Source organism: Ascidiella aspersa, chromosome 4 (assembly GCF_963924565.1).
Source record: "Ascidiella aspersa chromosome 4, kaAscAspe10.2, whole genome shotgun sequence".
Taxonomy (NCBI): Eukaryota; Metazoa; Chordata; class Ascidiacea; order Phlebobranchia; family Ascidiidae; genus Ascidiella; species Ascidiella aspersa.
Window position 1 is genome coordinate 17,536,677 of NC_139450.1, and position 24,569 is coordinate 17,561,245.

A 24,569-nucleotide genomic window follows, 5' to 3' on the forward strand; every position below is an offset into this window, starting at 1 on the left:
AAATGAAATAAATCAAGTCCCAAAAGTTTTAGTCAGTTCTATAAGCTAATTCGTATTTTGCTGATTCTGTTGTTTTTTAATTTAATCAATACCTATACAAAGCCTTGTTTTAATAAACATGTGCGCTTGTAAACAACGGTGAGAGTAATCCAATGAGACGTACTATTTAAGCCAGTAAAAGGCAACAACTTTTTTTATATTTTCCTTGATTGATCACGGAAAAGGTGACAAAACTTTTAAATAATCTCCGCGTAAAATTATTTTGTCTAACACGTAATAATGACGTCATCCTTATATATCATGGGCTTCAAAATTCGCAATGCGTTTAAACGATTGGTCTGCTAATCAGTAATGGGAAGTTTTTGTCAACCGGTTCTATCACCAAAGTCACATTTTTCAGCCGGTTCTGTTACAAAAAGACATATTTTTCGGCAATAATCAAAGTAGTTACAATAACAGGATTCAGGTTCCAACGTAAGGTCGGAACCGGCTGAATCTCATCACTCACTGCAGCCACACTGAAAAGCAGCAGTCGTCTCTTGACTTGTACTTATGACGCAACAATGCAATTTTCAGACAAACTGATCTAGGATTTTTGTTGATGGGTTGCAAAAACGTCACATATTGACGTCATGAAACATATGACTATGGGAAATTTGCTGTTTTGGTCAAAATCGTGTGCCATTGTGAAAATAAAATGGATTTCAAACATATTAAAGGAGGTCCGAGCGCTAAAAAAGCTTTTCTTTTAATTTAAATTGCCAGATTTTTCATTCAGATGAGACGTGACGTATTGATCATAGATCGAGGTACTATGGAAAATTAGGTTGGTTTAGGGCGATTAATTTTTGACCTAAAAATATATCGTTTGCATACGATTTTAACTATTTAGAAATACATTAATTGGCAAACTGTTGTACTGCATAGTGCCATGGCGTCGTCAACCACTCGTTTTAGATGTTTTACTGACTACCGGTCGAACACAAATCAGTTTATTTTGCAGGTTTATGCAAAACTCATGAAAATGCTTAGTTGATGTTTTTCATTTGAAAAAGACAAACAAATGCCAAATATAAACAAGACGCTTGTTATTTTAGAAAAATGTTGCGTTAACAGTCGAAATGCAACATAAAAATAATTGCAGGAAATAAACAAAGATCAAGCATATTAACGAAATAAAAATAGTAATAATTAAAATTAAAATCACAAGCGAAATAATATAGCAAATACTGTTCGATACATTTGTCCAAATCAGAGATAAAATGTCGTTGGATGTAACTCAAAACTAAAGTTTCTTGGTAAAATTTTAACTGAACGACAGTTTCAAAGAGCTGACACATTTTTATTCGATTTTGACTTGAAATAATTTTAACAAATTTTAACCTAACTTGTGAATTTTGACTTTTCTTGACAGGTCAAAAAAAATAATTACCCTAGTTTTGAGCTATTTCCTCAAACAGCTGCATGGTTTCACAAAATAAAATATCGTAGAACTTTGGTTTAATGTATTGACCTTTTTAAATTTTGATGTTGGAAAAGTGTTAATTAGTAAGTGGTAGGTTTTAATTAGTGAGTGTATAGGCTGGAAATAACTTCTAATTCGGTTGAACAAATAAACAGTCAGAAAAGATTCGCGCGAAGCGCAAAAAGTTATTGCATTACCTAATAAAATCAGGCATTACCTCGTGCACTTCCTGGATCCACCAAGTGTGTTTTGTATAGTAGAATCTATGTGTAATAATTTATTCACCCTCCCCTACTGTTAAATTGATATATAAAAAACTATTTTACGTTTTGGCATCTATTGATTAGGAGAATTGATATAGAATACTTGACCCACTCCAACCAAAACGCTAACCCAAGTTAACAGCGTTTACTGCCTTAATCAGTAAGCATTACGTCATACCTTTCCGTGCCTTGACCTGCCTGAGATGGGAACACACAATAAGACTTAAAGCAATAAGATCTAAAGCAGAAAAATCTATAAAACCACAGGATTAAGACCAACGACAACAAAAAGCTAAATACAAAAGACATAAACCTGTTGGAATAAGTCCAAAATTCATCGGAATAAGGCATTAGTAGCCAAAATAACGCCTGAAACTGTAAGGAGAGGGTATCGGAGGGTCGGGGCCATGGGTCTGAGCGGCCTTTTTTGCGTCAACGTTTGGGCGCTCTAGTTTGAATGACGCCGTTAGGGTGCGCTGTTTTAGCACCGGACTTTTTGGCCCTGTTTAGGGTTGATGTGTTTTAGTAATACACTAAGCCTAAGGGGTGAGGGGATTGGGGCTAAGTAAACTGTAGTATAGGCCTAATTCTGGCCGTTATGGTTTTATTCCGACTGGTTTAGGACTTATTCCCATTAAGATGTATGCCAACTATTAGGTATTAGTCCTATTTTGGTCTTATTCCGAACTGTGTTTTTTTCCGACATTGACGTTTTTCTTATTTCGGTATTTCTGCTGGAGTCCCCTCAGATATACCGAATATTTGGTCAAAGTATTTTCCTTTTTGTTCTGTCATTTTGTAAGCTGTTTCGGCTAAATTGGTTAAAAGTTGTTTTGTTTGTTGTTGACTGGTAAACGTTAGTGCATGTACTTGAAGGTGTACGTGAAAAGTTATCCATCAAGATAAGCTCATTTTTCGTGATTTATTTACAGTTTGAACTATGGTTGACCAACTCTGTGGTACTATTTCGTTGCATTCCTTCCACGTTTTTCGGCGAGTTGAACTGTGCATTGTGACGTCACCCGCTTCGTCAACAGCCACCGAAGCACAGCGGTGAACTTACGAAAAAAAGCCCGTTTTGACTTCGGTGAAATTATAATTTTGTATCCCAGGATATAATCTCGCCCCATAGATTAGGTAAGTGTAAATCAGCGACGCATATCGCAAAAAGTGATAAATGTTAGGGTTGCCAGATGGCCTAAAATTCGAATAAAAAAACGATAAATTGTCCTAATTTTACCAGCTGTGTTCGACGGTTTGTAAATCATTAGAACAGTAAGTTTTCTGTCCTAATTTGGCTGAATTTATTTGGAACATTAAATGAAGTAAAACCATGGGCTCATGAGGCATCCAAACTTTGTTTATACCAATTTTAACAACATAAATCCAAAGATTGTTCGCGCTTCGCGCGAATTTGATGCGTAATTTAACAGTAGTTCTAAAATTTTTATATTTTGGTTGATATATCGACGGCTCGACGCCATAGTAAATAAAAATAACCGCGCTGGTTGGTCTACAATCCTACCACATTTATTTTAACAGTAACAAAACGAAATGTCAAAATTGAAACTGCAAGAAAGGCATAGCATACATATGTAAGAATAAGTATAATAATAATACTTAAGTAACTGGACCCACCGAAACGCTAACTCTCACCCTAACCCAAATAATGTTAGCAATATAACTTCCGGATGGAATGTAGTAGGATTCTAGACCAGTGCCCAATTTTTTGGCAACACTGAAAAAAGTTGTCAAAAAAAAAGGAAGAAACAATTATTGGAGAATAAATGTAATGGTGCTGGTCCAGAATCCTACCTCTACTTGACCCAAGCACACCCAAACGCAAACTCACACCCTAACCCAAATATTGCGTTGATTTAATAACCGTGGCAGGTTTTTTATTTATTATAATTTCAAGATTGTAGACCAATATATGAATAATCCCTTGTGAATTGTGACACAGTCATGATTACATGGTTCAAGTTTTTGAAACATGTCCTTTAAACTCTTTGTGCGTCAACCCTTAATTGCACATCTTGACACCATAAAGTTTGTTTCTGTACAATTAGGAGGTTTCTTGTTAATTATATATCCAAATATAGGAAACAAAACCCAAAACTAAAAATGATTGAATGTAAAGGCGCGTTTACATTACAGCTGCACTGAGCAAAGCGTAACTTGCATTTAAATTCTGTAGGGCGAGCTTTCACGCTTTGCTAAACTCAAGCCCATAAAAAAAAAATTATGCCCAGTGCAGCTATAGAAAAACATTACATTTTTGAGCGATTTTTATGCCCAGTGCAGCTGTAGTGAAAACAATTTCACGCTCAGCTCAGTGCAGTAGTGTAAATGAGCCTCAAGAGAGCCCATCCATACACACCTGTGACTGCATTTTATGACACTTTTTGCTGAGACTTGGTGTGTGCAGAGCCAAACTTTTAGGTGCGCAACCATGGTTTTATGTACACCAGAGGTTTAAAATCTACAATAACTCATTTTTTTTTTAAATAAGGTTTTCAAATTACTGATTCATATTTGCACACAATTCCAAATATTTGAATGTTGAACCTGGCATTCCCCGCAACTTTAATGCAGGACTAATATTCTATTGTAAAGATACATAAATAGTAGCCTAGAATGTAAAATGCATCACTACTTGTAATTGACTCTGGCATTGCCTTATAACTTACCAACATTTAACTGCAATTAGCTATAAATTATGAGCCTGGGTTGCTAAAACTGTTATATGGTCGTTGGATAGTTCGGGAACCTGGGAAACATTACCTTTATAGTTTTTTTATTAAACTATTTTGCTTATAGTAATGGTGGCATTTAGTTATTGAGTATATAAAATATCCGGTATCAGTATTAGAATGTTATATGTAGAACTATGTTGAAATTATATTAAAAAAACTTTCAAAATGATACCTACTTCTGCATGCGCTTTGATTTAAGTATTATAATGATATATGAAGAATCAAACATCCCTACCGATAACCAATGTTTGAAATCTGGGTTCTTAGGATTTTATCGAAGACTTGTATTTCTATGCCTGAAAATATTTTATTATCTGGAACCACATGTGTTTTCAATGCATTGTGCTGTAACATTACAATACAAAGCCATACAACCACTCTAAAAACAAACCTATTCTTTATTACTAGGGCGGTTATTTTTTTTTTTATTGTTAAATTTTAACCTTAAAAATTGAAATTTTGACAAATTTTAACCCAAAAATATTTTTATTTGACAAAGTTTTGATCTATTTCAATACATTGATTTTTTTTATTGTTATTATTGTTTGAAGTACGGCATTAGTATTTTGGCGACGACAACTACCGGTCGAACACAAATCAGTTATTTTTCGATTTTATGCAAAATTCATGCAAATGATTAGTTGATATTTTTGTCATTTTGAAAAAGACGAACAACTATAAAAATCCCAAAGAAAAACAAGTCGCTTGTTTATTTAAAAAATGTTGTGTAAGCAGTTGAAATAAAAGGTAAAAATATTTGCAGAAAATTAACACAGACCTATTTATTGAAATAGGACATGGGATAATTGCACATGTCAAGCGAAAAAAACAAGTTCAGGCTGCATTTTTTATGAACTTGTTTCAGTATTTGCTTCACTAAATTCCTGGCCAATATGCTATACTGCTAATAAGATAACCATATGTTATGATTTGATTCTAACCAATGTCAATAACCCCACCCATGCCCCCATTCTAATAATGCTTCTAACCTTAGCATTAACAATTCTAGCAACAAGGCTTTCCTAACATTGCCCACCCTATCTTTGTGTGTGATCTCACCATGGACCATGGCGTTTCTCTGAAATTTTATTTTTTAAACCACCGATATCTAGGGCTAATATTTTTTGACGTAAAAAAATAAGAAATTTCAATGTAAAAAATTGAAATTTTGACCTATTAGAAATACATTTGATTTAAACAACTTATTGTTGTTTGAAGTACTGCATAAGTGTCTCGGCGTCGTCAATCACACGTTTTTGATGTTTATTTACTACCGGTTAAAGACAAATTTGTTATTTTTCAGATTTATGCAAAACTAGTTAAAAAATACTTATAGTTGATATATTTATCATTTAAAAAAGAAAAAACAACTATAAAAATGCCAAAGGAAACAAACCGCTGTTTTTTTTAGAAAAATGTTGTGTAAACAGTTCAAATACAAGGTAAAATAATTGCAGAAAATTACCTAGCATATTATCGAAATAGGAAATGGGATAACTGCAAATCATAAGGGAAAAAACACAGCAAATACCGTTCAGTACATTTCTCAAAATCAGAAATACACTATATAGGCCTATTGGCCTAAGGCAAAAACAAAGTTCAAGCTGAACCTTATGCGATAAACTAGATCTGGGTGGTTAATTCTGCCGGCTCGCATATACCGTAATATTGCTCTAATCAAGATATAATACAGTCAAAATGTCATTGAATATAATTCGGAACTGATTTTTTATGATAAAATTTTTACTTTTTTTGACAAGTCAAAAATCTTTTTAATTTTTTTTCCCCTCTAGATAACCAATTAAACTTAACATTTTTTATCCCATAAATCCATGTGAAAAACCTTGATAAAAATCTCCATTTATGTTGTAAATAGTAACTTAAAGATATAACCTAGAAGTTTGTTCGTTTTTAAAAACTGCTTACTTATCATAAATAAACAACTCTCCTGCATTATATATATTTTTCCACTAATCATGGACAAATAGCTGCCAGTATTCCCCATGTCATTATACATTTATTATACAGTAAACAAAATTGTAAGTATTTGCTCCACTGCTCCAGATCAATCTTATTTGTCACCCCTTAGTGGATTAGTATAAGGTATGGTGCATAGCAATCCAAAAAGCTCTTACTTTTGACTACTTCTGAATATAGTACTTCAACTTCTCAGGTAGTTGCACTATGCCCTTTTTTTAAAGCTTCGATTATATATACAGGTCATAGTATATATGCATTTTATTTTAAACTTAAAACCCAGCCAGAATTTAGTTTAGTTTAGTAAGCCTGTTTTAATCTGGTTGTCAATATGATAAATAAAACTTCAGTTTTATGATATTTATAAGTGAAGGAAGGTGGTTTAGTTAAGCATAACAATTACCTCTTAAAACTCCTATAAAATGTTTTTTTATTATTGGAGACTATTCCTGTGTAATTTTTGTAATTCATGTTATATGTAAAAAAATATTATTACATTTCAGAGAAAACAAGATGTATTAAGCTGTTGATAGTATTATATACATGACTTTATTTTGAAACAAAATCAAATCAGACCAACAAAAAGTTTTTGAGCATTTTATTTATACTAACAGGTAATATTTTGATATTAAAACTGCTTGACTTTTAGTAAAGTTAATTTTTTCCCCATATATTTGTTTTGCATGGTGGTAACAAAAACTTTAAATACTATTTGCACAACATGCTTTTTCAAACAATAAGCCAGTTCTAGGTAGACTATATAGACTAGTGTTTTTTTAACCTTTTTTTTGCATCAACCCAGATAATAAATGTAAATACAACAGCAAAGTTTTGGCGAACAAATTATCTTTACTGAAATTTTTTAAGTGAACAAAACATAAGAAAAATAGCATAAATGAAGTTGAATTCCACCAATGTGGGCCGTGTGTGTGTTTTTTCCCCAAAGTATTCTCAAATTTTAAAGAAACCTTGCTCTGTGCTATTTGCAATTTAATTCTAACTTGTTAAGGCAACAAACCAAATCAAATTGTGACCCAATTCTGGGCGCGATACATCGGTTAAGAAACACTAATATGGAGCGAATGTCTTTTACGTGTGTATTTTCTTGGTCACCTATGCATTAATTAATATAGTTTAAATTTAATAGTCAGAAAACTACAACTTTGTTTTATAGAAAAGTGTCAACTATTTCAAAGATCTACAAATGTGGCAATTTGCTTGCTTAATGCTTTGATGATCACCACAGTCGCAATATCAGCAACTTTCATCAGCTTCATCAATCATTCATGAAAACTTACTCTGGGAAAGGACATAAAATATGATCTCTTAAAACTTTTTTTTGCAGAATGTCATGCATGAACTCCCTTACAGGTGAAATTTAAGCCATACCCCCGACCTATTTTAAATATTAAAAAAATGCAGAAATAATCTCTTTTGTAGAATCTTTTTACTATATATTTTTATTTGGTCAATGGCTAAGTGCCAGTGCGAAATGATGTCTGATTATATTGGCTTGAGGCAATAACATATAGCAATTGGTATATCTGTAGGTTGATCGATGCCAATACATTTCCAAATTAATATAGAAATAGTTTTTCTATCTTAAAAGATCATTTCTTTTAAAACAGTATAGGTTAATAATAGAAAATTGCCTTTGAACATTTGATAATTTGTTTGTTTAGCAAATTAATGACGTCTTTTGGTATCCGTTCAGATCGAGATCATTTTTTTTTAAATTAGGTACTGGTATTGGGATAAAAAGTATCCCGTGATACACCCCTAGACGTGAAAATTAAAGCATTTTTTAAAAGTTACGCCAAATTACTTAAATTTTTTTTTCGAAATTGAAAAACACATTGAATAGAATTTTTTGTGTTTTGACCAAATCGTGTGGCCAGATGGCTTGTTCCGCTATAGATAAAACGTAGAGCGGTGGTTCTTAACCACAGGGTTCGATCGAACCCTTGGGGTTCGACGCAGCGGTTTCATGGGTTCGGCGAGAACGTCCTCTGAAACATAAATGCTGTTATTTCAAGCTAAATTGGAATCTCTTTATGTGCCAAGGTGTCACGTAACGTTATAAGTTGAAACTTTGGCTAATATCACTATATAAATGCAAGTTTATAATTTGATTAGGCTATACAGTATGCCCAGTTTCAGCTACTAGGAAGAAGAAACGAATACTAAGTGAAAATTTTAGGTTCGACGAACGCTAGCAGAATAACATAGGGGTTCGACAGGTTAACAAAGGTTAAGAACCACCGTAGAAGTATGTAGCCTTGATTTTAGCACATTTGTACACGAGTTCAGTTGGCTTCAGCACGATCCATGTTTTTTGGCGTCACATAAAAATATAATTTTACAGGTGTTGTTTTTTAGAAGAAAAGGCGATTCCGATTTTTTATATAACAAAGGCGATTTCCAGTTTTATTCAGTGAGTTTATTTAGTAGGCGTTTAAACGTCGACTTTGAACAACAAATTGAATAATGTAATTTATTTTGTTCTATGACCCTCAACAAACGAAAAAAACACTTCAAACTCGTATCTTATCGCATTCTTAACCCTTATTTACCTTAACCCCTAGCGACCGAAATACACTGCTAATGGTCCCATTCCCTGTCCCAGCTAGTTTGGTTGTTACAGCTGCGATTTAAAATATAGTCGGATCGGATTATGTCGCACTCGATTTTATTAGGGGTAGAATTTATTGAACAGAAGTTACTAGTCTGATGTATTTTTCATAATGTCACACTGGTTTTTGTGCGATGTGTTTATTTTATTACGTTGTATACGTTATTCTGTCGCTTTCACACAATTTTTTCTTTTTAATATATTTTTGTTTTGTTTTAGTAGCACTGTGTTCTCAATGTTATCTAGTTAAATACCGAAACGAAACATACCGTTGACGCAGTTTCACCTGTTACGGTCTAAAAAAAGATCTATACCTGTTACATATTTGTTTGCCAAAAGTGTTCACATAATCCACTTAATGCCACACATTTCTATCTCCTACCTTTCAATTTTGCACGTCGTTTTATTGCATAAGAGTAATTTTTATTCTGTGTCTAATCGTATGTAATAAACAAAACAATTGTTGTTTAAAGGCGGTGTTAGTGGTTTGTACATTGTTATTTCATGATCGAGGTCGACTCATTTATTTCATAATCGAGGTATACCTATCGAGATAGAAGTATTTATTTTACGATCGAGGTAGGTTTTACCTATCGAGATTGAATATTATTTCACGATTGAGATTTAGATTTCAAGGTCGACTGATTTATTTCACGATCGAGATCGAATCATTTATTTCACGATCGAGATCGACCTATTTATTTCACGATCGAGATTTAGATTTCAAGGTCGACTCATTTATTTCACGATCGAGATTTAGATTTCAAGGTCGACTCATTTATTTCACGATCGAGATGTAGATTTCAAGGTCGACTCATTTATTTCACGATCGAGATTTAGATTTCAAGGTCGACTCATTTATTTCACGATCGAGATTTAGATTTCAAGGTCGACTCATTTATTTCACGATCGAGAATTAGATTTCAAGGTCGACTCATTTATTTCACGATCGAGAATTAGATTTCAAGGTCGACTCATTTATTTCACGATCGAGAATTAGATTTCAAGGTCGACTCATTTATTTCACGATCGAGATTTAGATTTCAAGGTCGACTCATTTATTTCACGATCGAGAATTAGATTTCAAGGTCGACTCATTTATTTCACGATCGAGAATTAGATTTCAAGGTCGACTCATTTATTTCACGATCGAGATGTAAATTTCAAGGTCGACTCATTTATTTCACGATCGAGAATTAGATTTCAAGGTCGACTCATTTATTTCACGATCGAGATGTAGATTTCAAGGTCGACTCATTTATTTCACGATTGAGATTTAGATTTCAAGGTCGACTCATTTATTTCACGATCGAGATATACTAATCGAGATCTACTCGTTTATTTTATGATCGAGATTGACTCACTTATTTCACAATCGAGGTACACCTATCGAGATAGAAGTATTTATTTTACGATCGAGGTAGGCTTTACCTATCGAGATTGGATATTATTTCACGATTGAGATTTAGATTTCAAGGTCGACTCATTTATTTCACGATCGAGATCGAATCATTTATTTCACGATCGAGAATTAGATTTCAAGGTCGACTCATTTATTTCACGATCGAGATTTAGATTTCAAGGTCGACCTATTTATTTCATGATCGAGATATACCTATCGAGGTCGACTTATTTATTTCACGATCGAGATTTAGATTTCAAGGTCAACTCACTTATTTCACAATCGAGGTAGGCTTTACCCATCGAGATTAAATATTGTTTCACGATCGAGATTTAAATTTCAGGGTCGACCTGTTTATTTCATGATCGAGATTTAGATTTCAAAGTCGACTCAGTTATTTCATGATCGAGATATACCTATCAAAGAGACGTATTTATTTCACGATCGAGATTTAGATTTCAAGGTCGACTCACTTATTTCACAATCGAGGTAGGCTTTACCCATCGAGATTAAATATTGTTTCACGATCGAGATTTAAATTTCAGGGTCGACCTGTTTATTTCATGATCGAGATTTAGATTTCAAAGTCGACTCAGTTATTTCATGATCGAGATATACCTATCAAAGAGACGTATTTATTTCACGATCGAGATTTAGATTTTAAGGTCGACCTATTTATTTCATGATCGAGATATACCTATCGAGGTCGACTTATTTATTTCACGATCGAGATTTAGATTTCCAAGTCAACTCATTTATTTCATGATCGAGATATACCTATCGAAGAGACGTATTTATTTTACGATCGAGATTTAGATTTTAAAGTCGATTCATTTATTTTATGATCGAGTCATACCTATCAAGATTGACTCATTTATTTAATGATTTTTTAAAAACAATTTTACATACAAAATACCTGTTATTCCTGCTATGGACTTCTTTTGTCTATCTCGAAGTCTATGTTAAAGTGCCATTTTTCATCAAAAGTCATAATTTCATTTCATCCAATGTCAACAAACACTTAAAATTTCAAATACTATTATTTTTTCTAAAATTAAAATAAAACATAAATATTTTGTACCATGTACTAGATAAAATGCACACAAACAATTTAGTACAAAAAAGCAACATATCATTACAAAATATGCCATACCCATTACAAAAATATCAGCACATATTATCAACTAACCAACTTGGCGATATCTTTAATTTACCATAAGCAACATGACAAACCTCGAGATATATGTGAAGCTTTATAGTTGTCTTGCGTGAATCTCCCGAAAACCAGGGAGTCAAAGCTCTTGACTTTTCTAGTTGAAAGTTTATTTTCTGAATGCAATTTTGGTCCAAAGCAATTTTAAAGACCCTATTCGACCAAACTGTGTTAAAACTGTTTAATAAAAGTTTCTGTACGAGTTTCAATAAATATCTTCTTTATTTCATTTTAACAGGCGGACTTCTCACAAAACATTATCGCGAATCAGCTATATCCTCGGTTTGAGACGGACAAAATTGCCAAGTTTCTCTTTAGGATACAGTTACTTATCTTTTTATAAGTTAAAATCATGCTAATGTGAATTTCTTGCTTAGCAAGCTAGCATCGAGTTGAACTTCAAGTTACTTAAAGAAAATTAGGTTACAAAATGTTAATTAAGCAATGGACCTACCTCGTAAAATCTAAAAAATTGGTTTAGGTTCGGATAAAATTAAACTCAAATTTATCATAGCCTACGTTTAAATGCTAAATCTAAGTAATTCTTTGTTTTGCCTTATCCTAATAAAAATTGGCGGTGTAGCACGTAGTAAGTTCGTTAAAAGGTCAATTGGTTGTTTAGTTATAATCTTTAAACATAAAAACGTGGTTAAACAGGTTTTGCTGTTAAAACATGTTCAAGGATTCCGCAAGGTGGCACCAGAAGTCATCCATTTTTACGATTTTACTCTTAGCAATGTAGCATTGATAGCTTGATCACTGGTTTTCCACGCCACAAACATTACATACTACCAAAAGTAGAGGTTGGACGGTCAAACGCGGTTAGTAGTACTTTACATTAGGAAGAAATATGTAAAAACCAAAGACAAAAAAAAAAAAAAAAAAACTACTAGTACAGTCTTTCATTAACAAAAGTGTTGTATTCGTAGAAGGTTTATTGCTCATGGGCATAGAAGTAATGTAGTATGAAAGAACGAAAAACACACAGGGTTAAATAGGACGCAGAATGCAATCATCATTCTAACGTAAACCAATAATTACTGCGCCTTAAGCACGCTATAGTGAAATAGCAACGACGCGAGCAACGTGTGCACAAGTCGTGCACATTCGTGTATGCTGCATGGCAGGAGATTTATAGAGTGCGACAACCAAATACAGGGTACTTAATTTGATACGATGTTATTACATACGGGAACACACAAGAAGACCTAAAAAGCAACAATACCAAAAGAAAAATATATAAAACCAGTATGAAGACCAACGACAAAATAAAGCCAAATACGCAGTAATATCCAGTACAGCATAATATCAAAATCGTCTGAATTAGACCTAAATCTGTCGAAATAAGGCCTAAATTCATCAAAAAAAAGGCCTAAATTCGTCCGAATAAGCCCAAATTCTTCGGAATACGGCATAAATTCATCAAATTAAGTCTTAAATTCATCGGAATAAGGCCTAAATTCATCTGAATAAGGCCTAAATACATCGGAATAAGGCCTAAATACATCGGAATAAGGCCTAAGTTCATCGAAAAAAAGGCCTAAATATTGCCCAACCGGGAGGGTATGGGACGATCGGGGGCCATAGGTCTGGCATTGGCCGTTTTGGTGACTGCGTTTGGATGCCCTAGTCTGACCGGCGTCGTCAAGGCGCCGCATTTTTGGTCCTGTTTGGAATTATTGGTGGGTAATGGGTGGGGTTAGAACATGGGTTAGTGTTTAAGTTTTTAGGGTAGTTGATGTACTTATTCCGACAGATTTAGGACTTATTCCGATTTAGGCGGTACTAATACCATTAGGTATTAGTCCATTGTGGCCTTATTCCAAAATGTGTTTTATTCTGACGTTGGCCTTGTTTGGTCGTATGGCTGGAGTCCTTACATACCAATAGACACATCATAAAACGACTTTTTCGCACATAAATGACGTGCAAAATTGACAAAGGGTAGGCAAGAAAAATGTTGGGCAATGACAGCATCAATTGTGTATGTTGGCATATAAATAAATAAATATGAATAAGTACACTTGTTACCACTTACCAGGGTATAATTGTAAAACGACAATAGTTAGTAAGTATTCAAAATGATAAAAATAAATCCAGGTATCCAAAAGATTTTCTAGACAAAAAATATAATCAAAAGAGCAAATTTGTGCCAATAATTTCTAGTGGTATTTATTTTCAGCATACTAAACCTGCCCTCATTACAAAATTGCTAACTTAGCAATCAAGTAAAAATCATAATTATGCATAGATAGATTGCATAAATGTTTAAATTAAAAGCAACAAAAATAACATAGTATGAAAATTTATATTAACATCTACACATAAGAGTATAAACTAATTCCGTAACAACAAAAACAACCTAGGAGTTCGGCACAGTGATAAAACCTATATCTTTTGCGCGTTGGCTAGTATTACAGGACACAATTACAAATACCTATGATACAATATAAGCCTTTGGAGTAAGATTGAAATATTGTGGCATTTTATGGCATGTACCTTTAATTTATTACATAGTTGGTTTTTGCAGTAAGCCAGTGCATGAGACCCTTAATCCACATTCACTAAAGCCGTAGTCAAAGAAAAAATCTAGCTTCCATATCTAACAAATTCCAACAAAGTTGCGGTATATGGTAATCGAGTATGAAAATGTAGTTTAATATTGCTCAGATAACTAAAGCTTTGGGGTAATTATCAACTTACTCATATACATTTTGGAGTGATATGTAAGTTGACAAGATGTAGTCATTTGACCACAAAGCAATCCTTACAGAAAGGAACCCTGACTATTTGATCTTTGATTTTGTTGACCAGACAAAGTCCATCTTGTTTAGAAAACAGGAGATGGTCCAAATTTTCAGAAATTAGTAATGATAGTTGTAGTTTTCTTTCTGTAAAATTGAAACTATTTTAAATAAAAGAAATGAAGTTCTTATCGACTAAGATGAAGGTCAAAATGCCTAATAAATTTTCAATATTTATAAACTGAAATAAATTTAGGAGAAACTAATTAAAATGTAAATAGCGTGTAAGTCAAATTTCAAACTTCTATTTCAACTAAATTTGGTGAATTTACAGCAATCCACTAATAGGGTTGTAATATAACTCCACCCACAGTACGTAGGTGAAAATCCCACGTTTACAATTTACAGTGTGACCTACAAGTTTCTAACCGTCTACAGCCCGATTCGATTCCTTACTACGCGGTAGGCTTAATCAAATTCATAGTCTAACTGCAGACCAATAAGCAGAATGACATACCTTAAGTTTTTTAAAAACAATTTTACATACAAAATACCTGCTATTCTTGCTATGGACTTCTTTTGTCTTTCTCGAAGTCTATGTTAAAGTACCATTTTTCATCAAAAGTCATAATTTCATTTCATCCAATGTCAACAAACACTTAAAATTTCAAATACTATTATTTTTTCTAAAATTAAAATAAAACATAAATATTTTGTACCATGTACTAGATAAAATGCACACAAACAATTTAGTACAAAAAAGCAACACATCATTACAAAATATTCCATACCCATTACAAAAATATCAGCACATATTATCAACTAACCAACTTGGCGATATCTTTAATTTACCATAAGCAACATGACAAACCCAGGCTGTAAAAATATATCTCATCCTTGCAGTTAAACAGTTGAATTTTAGAAAAATTAGTTTTAACTTCTACAATGTTTTTTGAATTAACAGTCATTAACAGTCTAAATTTAATTTCATTGTTAAGGTTGTGCTAATCACTAACTGAAATATGAGTTATACCAATTTCATGATGTTATGGAAACTAAAAGATAACTGAACATCAAAACAAGATTAACTGTAACCTGGTTATTGGTTGAAAGGGATAGCTTATAGCTTGGTACACAGTTTTTGTACCAATAATTTTAGTGCAGAGGGCAACAAGTAAATCTGTTTACCAATTATATATGGTAATTATATAGGCCAACATTTTACCGCTTTATTTTTTTATTTAATTGAAATAACAAGACATCTTTGTGTCCGTTCCGTTTGCCTTAGGATGGGAGTTTAAAAAGGGTTAATTACAGATATTCAAATATGAACTTGTTGGCTAAATATCTTTAAGGTGTCTTAAGTCAAAGTAATGTTAAAAAACATGCATGAAATCATTTGACAGGCCACCATTGATGTTAATTCTTAAGGAAATGTACCTTGTGATAAGCATTTGAACTGTGACACAAATAAAGAGTCATGGAAAATAATACAATGTAATTGGAGTGGCTGCCCCCTTGACCTTGTTACCGCGATACCAAAGTGAAATGTAATTTTATAAAACTTGAGTCGATCAAAAACAGGAATACTTTTTGACATACATAAAAAATTATACAAATTACACAGGGGCAAGAACCCAAAATTGATTTGCAGTAAAGTTGCATGAAATGCTTGCCTGAAACTGAGATATGTTAACTAGATGTGATTTCGCAAAATAAAGAATTTACCTGATGTACACAAAATAGGCACTAATGTGCATTAAATGTGCCCTATTTGAGAACCTGGTGTATTTTGATATGACCAGGATGTGCTTCTAATGTACACTGGTCATCCAAAGCAATTATGTGCATTGTGTACCTTGGTAAAAACTAAAAATTACAGCAAATGATTCTTGTCACATATACAGGCAAATTAGTTTACCCAGCAAAAGAAGAGGTGTTTCAGGATGATGTCTGCTCGGATTTATTTGACCATTGCATTTAAAAAATCATTTAGATGTCAATATTATAGGAAGGCATAGTAAATTTCCAATATATATCTAACTAGTAAATGGCTTTGAGTTTATTACTCCATCCTAAACTTTTATACCCCATGGGGATTATTTCGTGCACCTAAATAGCGGCATCCTACTCTTGAACATTGTATTGCCATACTTTGTATATGTGATGTGGACTGGTGTACTGTTTTGGAACATAGTTGGGGTTTTAGTTTTGGGCCTTTTCCAAAATCATTCCACTGACTTAATGTGAGGTAAAATGTTGCCTCAATAGAGATTTAACATGAATTGTGGCCTTTCTGGCTAATATATTCTCAGAATTCTGGCGTAAATGTTTGTCTGTCTAAAAATATGGAATGCAGGCAGAAACCCAAGGACCCTTTCACTGTATTCAGGCTTTAGTTGAACCCTGTAATATTCCAATACCCAGCAACTGAACTGTCAAGTCATGGATCTTTTTAACAAGTAGACTCCTGGTTTCACCCCACGCCTTCCATTTTCTGCATGATATTATTCACATATGGATAAATAATAATATCTAAAATTAGGAAATTTGTATATATAACATTAATAATTTTTGGTAAAAGTCTGATTGCTGGATAAGTTGGGTTGCTTAAAGTAATATGGCTCTGTAACGTACTAGAATAAAAAAATAACCCTTCTGGTACTAGTTATATTCTTTTGTAGAAATATTTTGAATTATTACACGGTTGAAACAGCTATACATATCAGACATGTAGAGTGGGTATCAATGACCCATAACTTACACATTGTTGATTTGTCATTTGGTTTGACTGACAATTCTGGTCCTACATTTATAAAAACTAGTATCCTACAACAGCGTTGAAACAATTATTAAAGCAATGCAATATTTGTCTTAAGGCAGCCTTTCTTAACCTTATAAATTTTGTCATTTTAGCGGTAAATGAGCTATCAATCAAAATATCCACATCAGTTGACGGGACAGAAAAGTTGTGCCAGCTGTAGGTATTGGTAGCCTACTTTTCTGGTTCAGATTAACTGCCAATTCGAAGCTAGACTAGTAGCCTATTGATTTTTTATCTAAGTTCAGTTATAGTGAGTTCAAGTGCTTTATTAATTAGTAGCAAGAACTGTAAGGTTAAGTACACCTGTCGAAATTTCGTGCTGGTAATGAATGTGATTGTCTACTTTTTGTCACTGGATACGGCTTAAACGGCCAAATTAGTTTATTGTTGATCATTTTAGCCCAGTGAGGACGTTTCAGAGTTGAAAATAAAAAATAATTTATTGACTAATTACTACATTCTGTAAAAGTTACCAAAAAATTTAATCAAATAGCATGTCCCTATTTATCTCAAGACCGTTTTAACAAACAGTCCCAAGATCATTTGATACAAAAGCAAGAATCTTTCTTTTACATTTTATTGTCTGTGGGACATTTCTTACTTCCTAAAGTGTTTCAGCATGTCCCTAAAGAAGTCAAATTACCAGAGAAATTATTTAAATTTTGAATTTACATATCTTATTAAGGATGATCGCCAAATTCCTTAGTATGCTTTGTGCATGGAAACATTTTCAAACAGTACCAGGAAACCTGCTATTTTACCTAAATGGTCATCGAAGTATGATGAGCAAAAACGGTCCTTTTTTGAGTCAAAACTGTCCAGTTTACAAAGACAAAACTAGACCAAACTGGAATGATTTGAACAATTCGTTAAAACAAGGGCAGCCATCGCATTGAATTTAACTGATGTAACTTGTTACTTTTGTTTTTTAATAATTAAGCATTATTTTATATATTGGGGGGGGGGGGGGGGATTGCATTCTAGTGTCTTACCGTCAGAGATCTTTGGCTTGAAATGCTTGCCCAAAACCATGCCATTGAATCTGATATTCATCTTCGTCAAAAGGGGTAAAACATACAATATAGGTTAAGAACCCCTGGGTTAGGGTGTCGGTTAGTGTTTGGGTGAGGATGGGTCAAGTATTATTATATTTAATATTATTGCTTAACTTACCAAAACCCAATACCTAACCCCCAAAAAATGTTCGTTGTGGTAGGATTCTTGACCAGCCAGCGCCAAATTGAGGGATTAACCATCTACTCAGATCTAGGGTGGACCAAGTCTGCATTTCATGGCACCTTGGTATCATAGGGTTTGATTGTAACTGTTTTATTACATTTTACGTTTTGTTTTATTTAAAACTACGTTATATATTGCCTTATCCTGTCAAACACTCCAATTGGAAAAAAATATATGCAAAACCTTGCATTTATCGTCTGTTCGCGATACGCATCGCTGGTAAACGATCCAATCGAGCGAGATTATATCCTGGGATAGAAAATTATAATTTTACCGAAGTTGAATCGGCGTTTTTTTCGTAAGTTCACCGATGTGCTTCGGTAAGTTTCTTGACGAATCGGGTGGTGACGTCGTAGTTTTGCGTTTGTGCAATGAAAATCGGCCACAAAAGCAAAACGGTTGAGAACCATTGCGCTAGATATTTCACATATTCTTCGACCACGATCGGTGTTATACCTAAAATGCAGAGGCACGGTGTGACCACCCGATCCGTTAGAAATCAGTGCATTTCTAAGCAAAAAGGTCTACGACAATCAGGGCATCCAATGGCAGAAAAGTCTAGACTTTTAGACCTTGAGGTCCTGGCAATGCACTGATTTGGACCTTTAGGTAAACTCCCGGCGTAGATAAATTAAAAATATTCATTAAAAGTTCAGAAAAGATAACAAAAAGTATGAGATAGGATTAATAACACTTGACCCACCTAAACCCTAACGCTAACCCGAATCCTAACCCAAATAATGTGCGTTATTTTAATAATTCTTTAAATGCTGGGGAAAAAAGCCCAAACTCGGATGGTTTCTCGTCCATTGTATTTAAGATTATTACGTCACAAATTGAGGTATTGGGGCCTGAAGCGTTATAATTATTAAATTATCGCACATTATTTGGGTTAGGGCGCTGGTTAGCGTTTGGGTTTGGTTGGGTCAAGTATTGTTAAACTTAATCTTCTTATGCACATTTGTTAATGCAAATTAGTGCATTGTCCAAGACCTCAAGGTCTAAAAGTCTAGACTTTTCTGCCTTAGGATGCGCTGATTGTCATAGACCTTTTTGCTTAGATATGCACTGATTTCTGACGGATCGGGTGGTGTGACGCAGTTAGAGATCTAGCCACTTCCATAACAGGCCGCGTTACGCCATGTAAAGGTTTCGATAAAAAAGCGCAGGTATCCTGACTACATTAATTGGTGCGTTGTGACAAAGATTAGGTTTTGCTCTTTTTACATGACTATTAATGCGTCGTCCCATAGAGAGACCTAATTTGACTTTACGAAAATCAAAAGCGCGCATTTAAGTAATAAGTGCGGCTCAAGTTAAAAGTAAAAGCCTATGTAAAAGCAGTGACGTGCGGTAAGGTTCCTAGATGGTGAGGCACACATTTTTTCGAGTCACGTTTTTGTTTAACAACCACAAAAACGGCATAGTATATTAATAAATAAATAAATAAACTCAAAATCCATTCAGAGATCAAAAACAAAACGACTAAAAAGTAGTAAAACTACATTAATATACCAAACGTAATAATGACTACATCGTTTATGACGGTCCATGACTATTGAAGGTGTGGCATGTCTGTGATCGACTATTGTGGTAGGCTACTGCTCATAAAAGCTACAAAAGAAATTATTATTACTATTATCGCGCAAAGCGCGAAACCAAAATTGCATTCATTTGGTTTGTATTGAGTAAACTTTAATCTGGGAGACACACAAACAATTGCTCGTGCTTGATATGTTGGTTGACATCGAGCTAATTTTGACAAACGTATGGTGTGAAAAAATTAAAAATTGCGTTAATCGTGTTTATGATGTGTGATGATAACAATACAAAGGCTATATTTTGCAAAAACATTACAAATCTGCACAAAAAAGTCTGAGTTCCCCCCAATGGTGATGCGCAAAACAAAATTCTGTCATTATAGTTTGCAAACATAATTCATGGTTTTGTTCTTAAATTCGGCTCGCGCCCCCCTAATAATTGCTTTGCTTGGTAATAATGCTATATGTCAAGCGTGACACTTCTCCTAATATTAATTATTGGTCCATAATTTTGTATGTTGAAAGGCGACTCAGAATAATCAATAATTATCAGGCGATACATTCGACCGGGAGCACTGTATGAAGTGTAACAAACAAATAAATTTGACCAGACGATAAAAGCGATTGTTGACTTCAAGGCTTGAGCCGTCGTTAACAAAATAAGCTATGTATGAAGCCTATATTGCAGGGGTGGGAAATTATTTTTAGCCGCGGGCCGCATGAGAAACCTAAAATATTGTGGCGGGCCTTTGCGACTATGTTTGTTTGAAAATGCAAACTTTAATTTAGATTTAGATGGTACGTGAAGCATTGAGCACCGACTAAAAATGTACATTGCTTGATATATTAGCGTTTATTAAGTTGTGGGGCGCGTTGACCCAAAACTTAAGATTAAAATACATGAATTCGTACGAAAAACTTACCTATATGTTTTTTCTTCTTTTTTAAAACTTCAAGTTACCGATGTGTTACAAAGTTTAACAAACTTAGCCTAATATTTATATATATTTTAAATATTAGGCTAAGTTTGTTAAACTTTCGTTGGAGAGAGTGCCACTGAGCAGAGGACGCTATTTGTCTGTGAAGTTGCCAAAAAATCGCGTGGAACATACGAGCAACACAGAAGAGAAGAGAAAGAATTTCCTTTAGCTTTTTAACAGGCTAAAAATCGAATTTAGCGGGGTCTTGACAAAATCTGTCAACTTGCCCTGGTTTTCGCTTAGCCTATGTATTTTATTGAAAATAAGCCGCGGGCCGGATTAAACTGCTTGGCGGGCTGGATCCGGCCCGCGGGCCGTATGTTGCCCAGATCTGCTATATTGCAATATAGGCACTTGGGAATGGCAACCTGTAGAAGCTAAAGCCCAGAATAACCGCATAACATGAATTTAGTAATTAATGATACATAAGATCCCTATGCGCCAAATATTTTCATTATTTAAATATAACAAGAAAACACGTAACTTAAGCAGATCTGATATACTTAGTCGCAGGGTCGGGTTAACCATTAAGTAATATAAGTATATGATTAGGGAATCCAGGTAAAGGAGGCACCAAAAATAATTCTTAGCCGTGTCACTAATACGTTTCCTAGACGATTTTGGTTTCAATGTTTTTTACATTTAAATCAAATGCGTTTATAAAATATTATATCGCCAAAATACATATTAAACTACTGCTAATGCACATTAACACAGTTCATTTTCTCTGTGGTTCACGCGGGTCACTTTCGCTTTATCGCTACACAAAAGTAAACGCATCGTTGTGACGTGCTGGCAAAGTATAAGCTAACATACGACCATCTTTCGAATGACATGTGCCTGTCCTTTTCATTAAATCGTATTTTTACTGTATAAGACAACTAGAACTCACGCACTGTTTGCCCAGGGTCAAAAGCTCTTTAAATCTTCCACAATACTTTGCTGTTTATGCACGAAGATAAAAAGATAAACAAGGTATTAAAGTGCAATATAATTTATTTAAATAAAATAAAATAAACTTATAAGATACGCTTAAACCTAACCTATTGTTTTTGAACCTTGCGGCCTAGTAAGTAATTTAATAAATCCGCTGCTGTTCAGTTGGCTTGGCAAACAAGTGGCCAAAACTTTTGTGATATTTTTTTCACTAGGTGACGCACTGAAGTAGTGTTCGGCATATTTGAGGTAAGGGTCCACAGAATGTAGCACAGAAAATACATTGTAAGGCAATTCATAAATAAAGTGCGCCGTTTATTTGTTGTGATAATCTTACTCAGTTTACGGAAAAAGCAAAACGAATATAATATTTAACGTTTAATTTGGTATAGTATTGAATATACTCACTTATTGAAATGTTTTCTGTTTGGCCTTTTTTACTTTTTTTTGCTAATTTATACAATTCATGATCTGTTTGTTAGTTGGGGATTGTATTATTAGCTATAAATACAGATGCGAAGTGGAAACCTGTCAAAGGCCTATTAAAGTCAAGTGGCTAGAATCCCAAATTACAGAATTTCACAGATTACAACCAACAAACTGATAAGCGACTTAAATGGCGTTTATAAGCTCATTCAGGAAGGCGCCAATTTAAATAAACTGGAATCTTAACGAACAGTAGGTCGTTGAGGTCGACGACAACTTTGAATATGGCGCCATATCGTACAATTTATTGTCGAAAGCCAGCGGTAGGAGGAATATGAACTGGTATTACGTGTGATCAAATCATATGAACAGCCCGAACCAACATGAAACCATTAGAACATATCTCATGTTTACGCCCACATCGAGAAATCGACTTTTTGGTATGTATAATGTATATTAGGTAAGGAGATTAGAGTATCTGTCAAAAACGACATGCGTATTATAAACTTTTATAGGCTTACATGTGGCATAAAACATCTTAATTAATAATTGCTCGATCGATTATAAATCGCTCCTTTGGGGTAAACGAAGTTGTAAACTGCCATTTAGGGAGTACGTACCTGCTGATTTTTTTTCAGGTACATAATGGTGAACCCTAATACCCATTCCATTAGCCCGAGAATATAAATATTGGGGTTCTAGGCTCATATTTAATTCAACAACAAAAATAGACGCGTGAACCCCAGGGTCGAGCTGCGGAACAAATAACCACAGGAACTTACATTTTCGACTGAGCCACAGGCGACGTCGAGTCTATCACGCTCGAGCTTTCTCAGGCCCGTTATCAACCCACCCAGGTGTGTTGGCGCCTGCTTGTCTCGGCCAGGCGCCTTTTTGTTTTCCCCTTTTGCTCGAGCGAGGAGCGATAAGTTTTGCCCAGGTGCATTCTGGCGACGCGCAGTCGCCAGGTCTAGAGCAATTTACTCTAGAGCGTGAAATGTAATGACTCTCTCTTTCCGCGCGCCGCACGTGCACCCGAGAGGGACAGGAGCAAACAAGAGAACAATGGGAGAGGAGCATAAACAACTGAAGGCGGGCGGGAGTGGGAGGGGAAAAAATGCCTTCGCTCCCTATAAATACCAGCGCTTCGCAATGGAAAGACAGAACTCGCTTTTCCAGCAACGAAACGATCAAATCGATAACTTTGTACTACTTATCAAAGATGAAGACTGTTATGAACAAACGTGAATCGAGTGACGCACTTCGAAGAACCAGCTCGAAGTCTACGACCATTAGTCGTCAAACTGAAGATTCCTGTGTCAGCGAGTTGCTGAGCAGGCTAAAGTCAATTCTGCCCGAAGACGCCGCGTCTAGCCAAACCTCAAGCCTGGACATTATGCAGAGCGCAATCTACTACATCCAAGACTTGAACGACATGCTTGCCAGCTCCAGTGCAATCGACGCCCCAGCTTCTCCGTCCTCTGATGAAGAGCCGATGGCTGAATTATCGGATACAATCATATCGGTGCCAGATGTCATTTCTGGCGGGAACCAGACGACGTTCAGCACCGCGAGGCCTGGCAGCCGCGTCCCTACAGCTGTCTTCTAATCGAGCATGCGTCGCTAAATCGAGCAGAAGTAAGCCGCGCACAAAACACAGCAAAGTGCTGTAACGGAGAAAGGCAAGGCCATAGCAGCTGCCTTACTGAAGTGCTGATAGAAATGGACTTCCAGGGCCCAGCCGCGGAACGTCGGGATTCCACAAGAACCAAACGGTGGTTCAAAAAGATGGCGATGCACACTAGACTTGATCGTTTATCGCGATTATTTTATCGTTCTTTTTAATGTGTCATTTATGTGTGCTCTAAAACGAATACAATTCTTCCAATGTAATTATTGTTTTGCCTTTTATTTGAAAGCGGAATTTCAGAACAGCTAACTAGGACATTAGTATCTGCTTATAATATTGGCAGTATTAATCACAAAAAAACAGCTACTTGTTAGTTGAACTAGGAATGTCATTCCTGCTAAAATGCTGCGAGAGTTTATTTTACTTTTTATGCGGCCAGTAAGGATTGTTTTTAATTGAAAAAGTTTTTCAAAAGCTTTACATGTCATTGTATATAAATAGGTCTCATTGTGCTAAATGATAAGCTAGCGTTTATATATCT

General features: G+C 34.6%; 1 protein-coding gene across 1 annotated transcript; it reads left to right on the forward strand.

The window, feature by feature from the left end:
• The first annotated feature begins 23,568 nt into the window (after window positions 1–23,568).
• Window positions 23,569–24,291, forward strand: LOC146148468 (uncharacterized). Its single transcript, XM_083387712.1, has one exon. It carries the CDS (start codon window positions 23,621–23,623, stop codon window positions 24,005–24,007), a length of 387 nt encoding a protein of 128 aa, XP_083243838.1. The 5' UTR covers window positions 23,569–23,620; the 3' UTR covers window positions 24,008–24,291.
• The last annotated feature ends 278 nt before the right edge of the window (window positions 24,292–24,569 follow it).